General features: G+C 35.6%; 1 protein-coding gene across 7 annotated transcripts in view; it reads right to left on the reverse strand.

The window, feature by feature from the left end:
- The window catches only part of LOC128231531 (ataxin-2-like protein), a 34,478-nt gene extending 22,842 nt beyond the window's left edge, over positions 1–11,636 (reverse strand). For 3 of the 7 annotated variants that reach the window (XM_052944509.1, XM_052944511.1, XM_052944510.1), the window contains exons 1-8: positions 11,333–11,635; positions 8,903–8,954; positions 7,581–7,634; positions 6,974–7,045; positions 3,989–4,142; positions 2,470–2,600; positions 2,151–2,239; positions 1,735–1,950 (exon numbers count right to left, since the gene is read on the reverse strand). In XM_052944509.1, coding sequence (XP_052800469.1) covers positions 1,735–1,950; positions 2,151–2,239; positions 2,470–2,600; positions 3,989–4,142; positions 6,974–7,045; positions 7,581–7,634; positions 8,903–8,954; positions 11,333–11,421 — 857 coding nt within the window. In that variant the 5' untranslated portion in view covers positions 11,422–11,635. Of the gene's footprint in view, positions 1–1,734; positions 1,951–2,150; positions 2,240–2,469; positions 2,601–3,988; positions 4,143–4,414; positions 4,757–6,973; positions 7,046–7,580; positions 7,635–8,902; positions 8,955–11,332 lie in introns of those variants that run through there. The other 4 variants (XM_052944508.1, XM_052944512.1, XM_052944513.1 and 1 more) reach the window with 4 other exon arrangements.
- Between the last annotated feature and the right edge of the window lie 1,826 nt (positions 11,637–13,462).

Consider the following 13,462-nt stretch of genomic DNA (forward strand, 5'->3'; position numbering starts at 1 on the left):
TGAACCTAGGGACCCCAAATGCAATCCATTTAAAGGTATCCATAAACTCTTCCTTTAAACTAAGTTGTGTCAGGATATGTCAACCCTAACTTAAGTTATTCAGTTTCAACCATTTTTCTATTTTTAGTAACAGTGACCTTGACCTTGAATCTAGAGACCCCAAACCCAATCCAATGAAAGGTATCCATAAACTCTTCCTTTATAATTGGTTTGGACGATATGTAGACCCTGACTAAAATTATTCAGTTTCAACTGTTTTTTTTTCTATTTTTAGTAACAGTGACTTGACCTTGAATCTAGGGACCCCAAAACGCAATCCCATGAAAGTATCCATAAACTCTTCCTTTAGACCAAATTTGGTCAAGAAATGTCAACCCTAACTAAAGATATTCAGTTTGAACCATTTTTCTATTTTTAGTAACAGTGACCTTGACCCTAGGGACCCCAAATGCAATCCCATGAAAGGTATCCATAAGCTTTTCCTACAGACCAAGTTTGGTCAAGATATGTCAACCCTAACTAAAGTTATTCAGTTTCAAACGTTTTTCTATTTTTAGTAACAGTCACCTTGACCTTGACCCTAGGGACCCCAAACGCAATCCCATGAAAGGTATCTATAAACTCTTCCTGTACACCAAGTTTAGTCAAGATATGTCATCCCGAACTAAAGTTATTTAGTTTCAACCGTTTTTCTATTTTTAGTAGCAGTGACCTTGACCTTGAACCTAGGGACCCCAATCGCAATCCCATGAAAGGTACCCATAAACTCTTTCTATAGACCAAGTTTGGTCAAATATGCCAACCCTTACTAAAGTTATTCAGTTTCAACCATTTTTCTATTTTTAGTAACAGTCACCTTGACCTTGAACCTAGGGACCCCAAACGCAATCCCATGAAAGGTCTCCATAAACTCTTCCTATAGACCAAGTTTAGTCAAGATATGTCATCCCTAACTAAAGTTATTCAGTTTCAACTGTTTTTCTATGTTTAGTAACAGTGACCTTGACCCTAGGGACCCCAAACGCAATCCCATGAAAGGCATCCATAAACTCTTCCTATTGACCAAGTTTGGTCAAGATATGTCAATCCTAACTAAAGTTATTCAGCTTCAAACGTTTTTCTATTTTTAGTAACAGAGACATTGACCTTGACCCTAGGGACCCCAAACGCAATCCCATGAAAGGTCTCCATAAACTCTTCATATAGACCAAGATTAGTCAAGATATGTCATCCCTAACTAAAGTTATTCAGTTTCAACTGTTTTTCTAATTTAAGTAACAGCGACCTTGACCTTGACCCTAGGGACCCCAAACGCAATCCCATGAAAGGTACCCATAAACTCTTTCTATAGACCAAGTTTGGTCAAGATATGTCAACCCTTACTAATGTTATTCAGTTTCATAGGTGAGTTTGAAGCCGCCCGGCCGCCCGCCCGAACAACGACATTCGCCATTCTAATAACCAGGTTTCACTCGGTGAAAACCTGGTTAATAATGATAAGTTTAAGACTAAGCTTCTTATTATCATCAATTTTACTTTGATAAGTGCTCACACATTTAGAGAGTATTCACTTTATGAGGTATTAGTTAATCTACTTGTAATCAAAAGAAAAGCTTTGTGAATACAGTATTAGGAAAAAACACTTAAATAACATTTTGATCCCTTCAAAACAATAGAGTTCGAGAACCTGTGACCATTAGGCAAGGGTAATGCAAGTTTTTTGGTTTAACATACTTCCCCGACCCGCCAGTGCCCGGATGAGAGGTGGGGGCCTCCCCCTCTCCTGGGCGAACAACCGAACTGAAACGAGACTCCTCGTCATCTCCATTAATGTTTTCGAGCTCTTGGCGTTTACGGTAATTTGGGTTGCGCTCGATATCCTCGGCTATTTTCCTTGCATGCTCCTCTCGCTGGCGATACTCTTCTGTATTCTCACGCTCCAACTTTGTACTGGCAACATTATGAACAACATAACATAGCCATTTTAAACAAACATTTTGGAAAATAGAGAGATGGTTTGATTGTCTAATCAATCTTAATTGTTAAAAGTTTTATAGAAAATGTAAACAGAACAGATTCAACTAGAACTATAATACTTTTGTGCATATTTCTAATTCTTATTGTGTCACGACAAGAGACAAAGTGCTTACGTGTACTGCTCCATAGATTCATCATACGAGGTCTTAACATTGAACTGTGTAGCATTTGTATGGAACATATCATTGACATCCCAGCCATTCTGAAATAGACAACAAAGTGAAATACTGAGTTAATGTTTATCATTAGCTGACATCATGATTTACTTAAAGACAAAATTCTCTATGCTGTCACACAAGATCCTGGTTTGTCTTGTATCAAAGAAGGAAGTTAGTTCAAATTAACATCCAGATAGTTTTATATCATGTCATGCACATATATAGTGACATAATATAGATGCATTGTATGTATTTGGTTTGTGTATGTACGCACAGACGACCTGTCCCCGTCTCCCTCCAGCGATATCTCATCGGACCCTTCACATTCCCAAGGCTGCAGCTCACGCAAATCCTTTTCCATCATCTCCCCATTAAATTTGCTGATGCCCGTGTCTGTGAACGTATCTGAAACAGTCACATGTCCTGGCTACATCGACCATGGTTCAATTTGATTGGTACAACCTCTTTGAAAAACAAACATAACCTTTTCATTGATTTTAACATGACAAAATGGTTTGAATACATAGGCAATACCAAGTGTTTCATTTGTACCATTTATCGCACTTGTTTTTCAGAAATGACACAAAAATATGATTTCATTATTTTCATTACTGAGCCACTCCTTTTCATAATAAATCTAAAAACTAGATGCGCAAAAATGCAGTCAGGTTTTTAATATGGGCAATCAGAAATTATAGCCAATTAATTTCTAGTATGAGTTAGGAAAAAGTACCAGCCTTAATCTTTACTTTTATAAAAAATGACACACCGAAAATTACTAAAGTCAAGTATCATATGTGTTAAGTTTCCATCAATTCTTACTAAAGTTGTTGGGCGGAAAACATTTTCAGTAACAGTGACAGTGACATAGCCCCAACCCCTTCAAAAGCAATCCCAAGCTAGCTCTTCACAAAAGCTACCAACACACCAACTTTTACTACTACCAATCAATTCTTACTTAAGTTATTAGGTGGAAACCATTTTTCTATTTTTATTAGTAACAGTGATTTTTGACCTTGACCCTGACTATTCAAAAGCAATCAAAAGTTAGCTCTTTACAAGAATTACCTACACACCAACTTTCATCACTATCCCTCATTCTAACATTAGTCACGGAAACCATTTTTTTTTTTAATTTTATGTAATTTACATGTGTAACCGGGTATACGATGTATACAGCGGCACTTATACTGTCTCGCTATATACATCGTATACCCGGTTACATTTAAGTAACAGTGACCTTGACCTCATCCCCCTCAAAAGCATTCCCAAGCTAGCTCTGAACATAATCTACATACAAATGATTTTCATCACTACAACAATGACCTTGACTCCAACCCCACAACAGAAATCCCAAGCTTGCTCTTCACATTTATAAGCTACCTACACCCCACTTGTCATTACTATCCATCAATTCTAACTTATGTTATTGGGCGGAAACTGTGACCTTTAACCCGACCCCCTCAAAAATAATCTTGAGCTAACTCTTCACATAAGCTTCCTAAACACCAACTTTCATCACCGTTCATCATTGTATATGAATTTACATGCCACCAGTGAAACAATATTGCTAAGTTTGGCTGTCTAATATTCATCAACAATTCCATGCTAACATTACTTTCTTCTTTTTAAAAAGAGATCAAATACACTCTTAAATTCTAAGAAACATTAAAGTTTTTTATCTCATTTTAATCAAATATATTACACCATATGGGCATCTATATCATCTGCTTAGCAAAATGTTCTTCTTAAGTTAAGAAGTAGCAGGCTAAATGTATCTTAAATCTCCCTACCTTTCACTGCGTGGTCGAGGTCTACACTAGATGCAGTAACCATGATGACGTCCTGTTGCTTTACAATAAGTTTTGGGATCACCTGGTCCTTGCTGGGTGTGGCTAATCCCTCTCCCTCACCCAGAACATGCGCCACCTCTAACACTATGTCACCCTACATGAACAACACATTCAGTGGAATGACACAAACAGGCAACTTTCAAATAAGAACTGGAAATAACAACTGGATTTTAGAAAAAAGAAAAGAAACATAACTAACTTTTTTAACCAACACCAATACAATTAAAATATACAAAACACATTGTTTAATCAAAGAACCATAATTCAGGCATTAATGTTCATATTTTGTACCATTGATAATGGTCGAAAAGATTTCGAAAAGAAACAATTTGTCCTTATTAGTTTCAGTGAAAAGACTTGGCATACCTCTTTTGATTTTTTTTATGAGAATGACAAATTTACTGACCACAGTATAAACCATTGCTTCAACAAGTTCTCTTTAATACATCAAATTGTTTTACTTCAGGCTTAAAATTTGGACACTAGCCATATGGATTTGATATATACCCTGTAGCCTGTTTTTCCCCAACATCCTGTTTCTAATCTAATAATATCCAATCACACTTTAACAGCCTTATGAGAGGTTTGTGTTTCGTAATACACTGAATTCCACAACAAACACAGAGGTTTCATGAGTGTATATCTAGTCAATAAAATTCCCATCGATTGTAAGTAATCAAGGCAAATGTGCACTTTCTATTTGGGTATTTGGGAATCTATGATTTAAACCAGGAAGTTAAAGGATTTTATATAACAAAGAATAAAGGAATAAACAAGACTTCAGAACCATTGAGGTTTAAAAATAGATAACTTACTCAGAATGACTAAACATAAAAATGGTAATTACAATGGTCAGTAACCGAAATCATTTGCATATAAGTATATGTCAGTGACATCAGACTGTTACTAGTCAAGATCATCAATCTCATTAAAAGCTTAGAGGTCATTGATCTAAGGATAACAGACACATAAAAGTTTCTCACAAGATATTACAAACTTGTAGCCAGGACTCTATAAAATGAAACAGTGTCCATACTTCATAGGACATTCATGGATGTCCCACTATTAAAAACAAGATGGCCAACTATCACAAAATAAGCCCATACTCTTCTTGGGACACCAAGTTTGGTGATGAGTGGTTTTAAGTTTAGAGAGCAGACACTGTTAATACAGATTTTGCAAATTCAAGGGTCATAACTTTGGAGTGGCGCAGGTCACATAGCTGATTATCAAACCTTTTTGTACAAAGGTTTCCAAAGTTATTGATCAGACAAGACAGATTTTAACTCTCAAGTGACTCAAGCAATACAGCTGGTTATAGAACTTGTCTTAGATATTATACCCATAGACATTCTTATCTAATTTGGTGATGATTTGACAATCAGACAAGACCGATTTAAGGTAAATTCTACAATTAAAAGGTGAAAACACTTGAGAAACTAGAGCAATATGGCTGGTTCTCAAACTTGTGTGAGATACTTGCCCATACACATTCTGATAAAGTGATGATTGGTTTGTAAAGTTATTGACGAGACAACACGCCCACCCCAGGCAAACTATAAGTCCCATTCAAACAACGAGTTAAAACTGACTTTATAAATTGTTTTCGTCAACCACTAAGTTGTTAATCTTCCAAATATATCAAAAGTAAAGAAGTTCAAGGGTCACAAGTTAAAAGGTCTTTTTTCCAGAATTGCTAAGGGGCATTACTCTGGCTTGTCAAGTAAAACCCAGTAAGCAAAGTTTGAAGTCTATACCAATATCTTTAAGCTTGATTGTGATGATAGACGATAGCTCATAGGAACACTCTCAAGTCAATTTCCTGGGTAGAACCCAGTACTAGTGTCCCATTATGAGAGCTTATGAGAAAGGACCTCTAGTGGAGCTCGAACCCAAGACCTCATGCGTGAGAGGCAGACACCTAAACCACCAAACTACTCTCACCCTATTCAAATACCGTACTTCACAACACTTAAATACAATGGGCATAGGACTGTCGGACGGTTCTAACTCTCGCTCTACTACAAGGTGAAAGGGGTCAAATAGAGGACTTTTTAAAAAGTTTTTATTGAACTACAATCTATGATTATTTTACCTAGCTGCTCACATTTTAAACAATAACTACGTTCTTGACAGTCTTCATCTTTATTTATTTAGACAACAAGCCCATTGGGAATAGCTGGCTGAAATTCTTACTAGGCCAGTCATTTTCAATCACCCAAAATGTATTTGCTATTTGTTTTTACAATACCTCACTCCTTTTATTTCTTACACAATATATAGTTTACTTCAGTGGTCAACAATTTTCACTGTGATTCCGCACTGATACCCATTTACATCATAGTACAATGTGATATGGGGTTAACCTTCTACTGTTTTGCCTCTGCAGTTTAGGCGCTTAGTTATATTTCTGTATCAGATGACAATGGGGAGGTACGAAAGAAAGAAATAAACTAATTTTGTTGGATATAAGTAAAATGAATATTGGATAAAGCCTTGGTTACAAGACACACTATTCACAAAGTTGCATTTTTTCATTCATTGATACTTGCAGCCAAGTCAAGTCTCTCAGGCCACTGTATTGAGCAACATGAGCAGTGCATCTATATAGATATACTCATTGAGCAAATCTTCATCTAGTTTTCTACAAAAGTAAAATCTGATCGCTTTTAGACTAGCAGAGTGACAGCAAAACAAAAACTTTTAATAGATTTGGTCTGCTTTTTTAATTATCAAGAGAGATAACTTAGTAGAAAAATGAGACTATTTGTCATTTGGAAACTCAAGACTTTGGTTGATTAAACTGGGTTGTGCTGCAGCAAAACTATACATGATACAAAGTCTGCTAAATGTCAACTTAAGTTAGCCTATGCCCAACTCCCCCAAATTTAGGGGCAGACAATTACAAATGTAAACTACACCTACCTTTGGTGAGACGGTTTTCAGGACACCTTCATACACTTTGCCATTTTTCACTTGAACCTGAACATTAAAACCCTGAAACAATCAAGGATAAGTCATTTAATAAGTTACAATATAGCTGTGAAGATACATGATGAAATAACAAAAGCCCTGCAGAATGAATGCCAGGTTTTTTTTTGTTTTCATTCAGTCAAAGAAGAGTCATTACTTAACCATTATCAAAGCCAGAGTTATGGGTATTGCTGTACACATGGGCATTGTCTCTCGCAATTTGTTGAATATCTTAAACAATGAATGACCGAAAATTACACCAAGGGTCTGAAAATAGCTTAACTGTATTTCTGCAAATAAAACAGTTGCAAGCAGATTAAGCTGTGAAAAGGTAGATCATTTAACAGTTTAAAGGGTACTATTACAACAAAATCATGGCATATATATGATTATGAATATTTCATTTGGAAATGTTTTTTTCTTTCCTCTTTTATATCATATCCTCTTTTATATCACAGTCTTTTGCAGAAATGATTATGTCCTTAATTATTCCAGTGTAAAATTTAAGAACAAATGTATCCCAACAGCTTTGCATGAAACCAAATGCAGAATGACTTACCACTAAGGAGAATACAACATGGGTGTATCTCTGGTTCTTATATACACCATCAATCTGAATAAGATAATCAGGAGTCAATTGTTTATACATTTTTATCATTTTGCATCACTGTTATTATGCCTGCAGTTTTTTCAGAAATAAATAGTGTACATGTATTTAGTGCCAAGACTTATATTATCTATGTTTTAATTTGTTTATTCTAGGTAGTTGGTTATGATGGTCCAAGATTATCAACATGGTTTGTAGAGCTGCAACGATTCACTTAAAGCTCAATTTGATTCCGATATTAAACATATTAATTTGATTATTTTTGATTTGATTCATGTTTTACTTATTGATGCTATTAAATATTAAGTAGTTTATTTAAAGGTTATTAAATCATTCCAATTATGAAAAACTATGACAAAAAATATCACTTACTTCTAACAGAAAGAAGGAGTTGATAATATATAAATGAATAACAAAACATGACATGTGTTTGTCCACAGATAATTATTGTTATAAATGTGGGGTGTTTTTCTGTACATGTCAAATTTTACGATTTGACGGACTTAAATTTTGAAAAACATCGATGGAGTGTTTCGTTTTCAAAAGCTGCATCAAGAGATAAGTCGGGCTGCTGTACTTTGGATGATAAATTCTATGTTTGGTTTTTTTTGGAGCATAGTGCACAGATAGAATGTAACCATGGTTAGAGCTACCCTGGTTCTTTTACGTGCACCAGTGTATGGAACTATCACACGGGACCCCATTTAACGTCCCTCCAGGTAAACAATTAGTATTTTTTTAGTAATGAGACGGGGAATCAAACCTGCAACCCCTGGATTGATACTCAAGTGTATTACCACTAGACCACGGATCCGCCACCTAGGCTAGGCTAGTAAGAAGGAACCTCTATTATTGATTGGATGCCAGATTAACTATTTACCAATTGCACGCAGCTAAACAAAAGTCGACATGTTTAGAATACGGATAAAACGGGTCATTTTTTGTCATGCATGTTTAATATGCGTATCAAATTTTGGGGGTTCTGTATCAAATCTGCGAGTTTAAAACCGGTTTTTCGATGCATCCGAGCGAATCATTGCACCTCTAATGGTTTGGATACAGTCTTGCTTTCAAGTTTTGAAAAAAGAGGACAAATACAAAACTTCTTGTTCCTATAATAGTATCCCATTTAATAGATACACTTCCACATAAGACTACACTGCTCAAACTGAAAATGAAAGTCAGATCTTAATAGTATGAAAGCTTTCCATGCTCTCAAACTTATAGAACTATAATCAAGATACTATTATCATATCTACTTATTATTAACTTACACTGATGTTCCTGTCACCAACAGGACCTCTGGGGTTGTTGCTTCGCATTGGTCTGAAAAGTAAATAAATATCCTGCAGACACTGTTTAATGTTTTCACTTTATTTATATATCTTTCAAATTACTGTCAACATGAATGCAATGTTGCCTAAATTTTTTAAATAAACACAATTTTCAATGTTATGTTATGTTTCTATATTGTTTAAATGATAATTGATGTGAAGCAATTATGACAAACTCATTATAACAGTTTGTTATTAAAGTGTTAGCTTTACCTATGAAGACAGTAATGAAAAAAACATTGACTGGCATTGAAAATGAAGACGCATTAAAAATGAAAAACATCAACTTTCGGTAAAGAGGTAAATTTATTCCTTTACCAGTTGGATATGTCATCTTCAAAATTTATTGCAAATTGAAAGCTTGGATTCGAAAAAAAAAATCATAAGCACAGAAGTTTTCATTTATAGACTAACATCATATTCAATCATTTTATCAATCTTAATTTATCTTAAGCTGGGACTCATACTCCCAGATATAAAGAAGATTTTGTTTGTTTCATATAAGAAGTAATTTGCAACAGGAAATAGTATTTGAAAACTCAAGCCATTTAGCTTGGTTGGTAGAACCTCAGTCTATCAAGGTGTACTGGAAGAACTCCCTGAAATTGCCCTCTTCTTTCCAAACACTGTGACATTTGGGCTCACCAATGTGCTGTGCACTTGTACTTAAAGAGTGGAGGTATGAATTGATGGACTTGAAAGACCTACAGTAAACTGTGATCGCTCGAGGATGCCGGTGGCCCAAGCTAAAACCTTGAGTGATCTAATTTTTCGAACAAGCCAATTTTCAATTTTAGTCTGTTATAAAATGTCTTACAATGTTATTTTTTTCAAAATCAGAATCGTCAGTTAACCTTGACACCAATTATGTATTGTGTTGTGGAAATCGCCCATATGTTCAATTTTTTCTGTCTTATACTAAATATTAAATATAAAAGAAAAACCAATAAATGAATAAATAGTAAGGTTTATGTTTTCACATTTTCTAAACAAACAACATAAGAATAAGCATAAGCAATCATGCGTAAATGGTGATAATGTTTTTTCACATTTTCAAATTCCTGTTTAGTCATTGTAATTTTTACAACTTGCAATAATGTTAACACCTGCAAATTGTTCCTTTATTTGGAACATGCTTTCCAAAAAATATGTGAAATTATGACCTCAAGGTAATCATACGGTTTTGTGTATGATTTGTGTATTTGGGACTGGCGATTTTATATGGAAAAGAAAGGAATTATGGTCCGGACTAGGCCATGCTCTCGACTGACGGCCGGTTTTCAAACAACTGCAGTATTACTGTATAATGCTAGTATACATTCACTTAGGGATTAAATGGACAAATAGTAGCGCAGATTGTATTCCTGAATGTCATGGTTGTTCTTTGCATTGGTCAGAGTATGCTTGTTAAACATGACAGTCGGCTCATAGTTATGACAGTCATGCTAGTGTTCCAGCTGTCATGGGTTGAAGTCCCACACTGGGAGCACTCCCACCCCCCAATTTTATTCTTTACTTTGGTCAGAATTCAAGATACAAAATTCAGTGCCATGTTTTACTATTTGGCTCTTCCTAATTATTGGATTAGAAGATGATCGATTATGAATACACAGGTCCTCTGCTCATTACATAATATGCTGTCATATGACACCAACAAGGCACATGGGAAGATGAAAGGGCAGCACAGCATATTTTAAGCAGTCAATCATGAATGAGGCAGCATGGTGACACCAAGTGAGAACACTATTTTCATAAGTATATTATCATATATTGTAATTAGTCTGTATTATGACAACGGATAAAGAGCCGCTGCTCTTTTGTGATGATTTCAATAGTAAAACGGGCACTTACAAGTTAGATGGTGCTAATAGAGCATTTGTGAAAAAGGCACTACCCAAAAAGGGGGCAGGGCAGTAAGAAAAGGGGCACGGGCAGACCGCCCTTAAAAAAACAACAGGCTAGTTAAGAGCACTGAAATTCTTTATTTACAGTTGGGTATATGATCACAAGAAACATTAGCTCAATGAGCTATTTTCCAACAAAATCATCTCAAACAGACTCACTCATTTGAACCCAAACCTGGAACCAGTCAAGTAAACTTGGGAGGAAACGTTGGGGTGGAGTGTAGCGCGTGTCGGTTAAGAACCAGACGCCATGTCGGCTCAATTGGTTAGAGCCCCAATGTCAGTGTTCCAGGTTTTGTGGGTTTGAGCCCCACAGGGACGAACTTTTCCACCCATGTTTACTTTTCTGCCCTTTTTTTAGCCACATTTGACATGTTATTTAGCATAAGACCGAAATACCTACAATATCAATATAATCACTACAAAATATGCTGTATTTTTTTATGCTAATTTCGATTATCGCTACCTGTCCTGTGTATAATTCATCTGTCGTTTGTCAGATCGTCCTCCTTGATTTAACCGACCCCCACGGTTTCTTGCTTTGCTGTTCATCATGGCAGACAAGTGGTTGATACAAGTGTCAATAAGTATTTCACAGAAGCATAGTGCATGCAGTTAAGTGCACCTCTCTGAATAAAGTCTTATGATAAAATCATTCAGTAAAAAACACCTGTTTAATACAGGATTAACACATAAATTCTTCAAAACAAGTATATTCCCAGATCAGTCAAAAGACATGTAGACTTGTGGGCGTAGTAATATATACGATGATTTCATTCGGCCTGGTTGTTGAAATACATATGCATTAAACAAAATGTTGCTGCCATTGTACGCAAATTAATCAGAATGAATAAGACACAGCAATTTTATAAACGATCTTTCGACAAATAAATGCAGCGCTACTTTAAGTTTTTGGAACTACTTGTTTTTGTTGGGCTGAAAATCGGCTATTTCCGGGGTCTTCTTTTTAAGGAAAAATCATAGCCGAAACTTAATTTCAGTGGATTTTAAAATTATGCAAGGGCCTTGGAATAATTAATGATAATCTCATAACAGCACTCCATTTGAAAAAAAAAATGCAATACGCAAAAATGGGCAACCTTTATTTCCAGGTTTGCTATTTAAAATTATCGAATTATTTTACCACAGGATTCGATGATATCCAGTAGATATATTTAAAACCCGTACGCCGTAGCGTATTATTCGTTGTCATATTCGTGAAGTACTCGCTGCCGTTGCATAAACTACAAAAGAAGGTCTGGCACAAACACATACTATACGTGGTACCAATTTTCCTCTATTAGGTATAAGTATTTTTTCTTGCTAGAGTAGTAAAGAATTTCCATCCAATGAGTTCAAGCAAAAAAATGTGTCCTGCATTTGGAAGCTATTTAACAATCTTGATTTGCCTCGCAGTTTATATTGTTTAGAAGAGAACAATAAAGTTGAATGTTCGCTACGCTATGCATCTTATTTCTGAAGATGGAAGATTAAATCAAACTAAAATACAAAAGAGGTATGAGATTAATCAGAGTAGCACTGTAAAAAGGATTGGCCGATACAAACGGTTCGGGAGGGGCGGGGTGGGGATATTGAATAATTGTTGCCTAGCTTTGAATAGAAGTTTGGTACACTTATGCACCTTATTTCTTAAGAACGAAAGATTAAAACGAACTCGAAAACACGTGATTTTTAAGATAAATAAAAGATCTTAATAAATATTGGCCGATAAAAAGCCTCTGTCTGATCTCTGATTGAAGATGATTCTATAAAATAACAAATGATTCGGATGGGGCGGAGCGGCGTTATTTAATAATTGTCGCCTGGCTATGGTGCTGCTATAGAAACCGGACGTATTTGTTTGTGTTGGTGGTTGGTGTAGCGTGATTGTTTCAGAGTGTTTTGAAATGTTTATTTGGGAACTATCGTGTACCTGGTACCGTTGTAGACTACTACTAGTGGTATAGTTTTTCTATGTGTACTAAGATTGTTCACCAATTGATAACAATGTTATGTTTATTTTCGATGTGTCTTGTTGCGTTGTGCGATTTTTTGTTGAGTGTCTGTTGGAATTTGAACCTGGGGCATTTTAACAAGGTGATCGTTATTTTCAGACCGATTGTATCATTTTATCATTGAATGTCTATGACAAGCCCATGTCACATTCGGAGCTCCTCGGCCATTTTATCGAAAACAACCTCGGATGTATGACGGTACATCTGTTGAAGTAGTTCGTAAAATTTTGAATTATATCATTAGTTAAATGTAGTGTTTTAGAGCTGTATTTATTGATCTAAGTTTAAATTTATTGTCATTGAATTGTATTAAAGCAAACATAATGAAGAATCCCAAGAGTTAAGTCACAAAGTTTAACTGCTAAATAAAATTACTACGCGATCTACTTGCAGCGGACTTAAACGTACCACTTTTTGAGTGTGTAAACCATCCAAATACATCCGAGGTTGATTTCGATAAAATGGCCGAGGAGTTCCGAATGGCCCATGTCACTAGCGGTTCCAATGGTTTGGGGCGAACCCGGTGCGCATCCCGTTAAAATCGTCCAAGTTTACTTGTTATGTTAATATCGGAGAAAAAA

This window comes from Mya arenaria, chromosome 4 (assembly GCF_026914265.1).
Source record: "Mya arenaria isolate MELC-2E11 chromosome 4, ASM2691426v1".
In the NCBI taxonomy this organism is placed as follows: Eukaryota; Metazoa; Mollusca; class Bivalvia; order Myida; family Myidae; genus Mya; species Mya arenaria.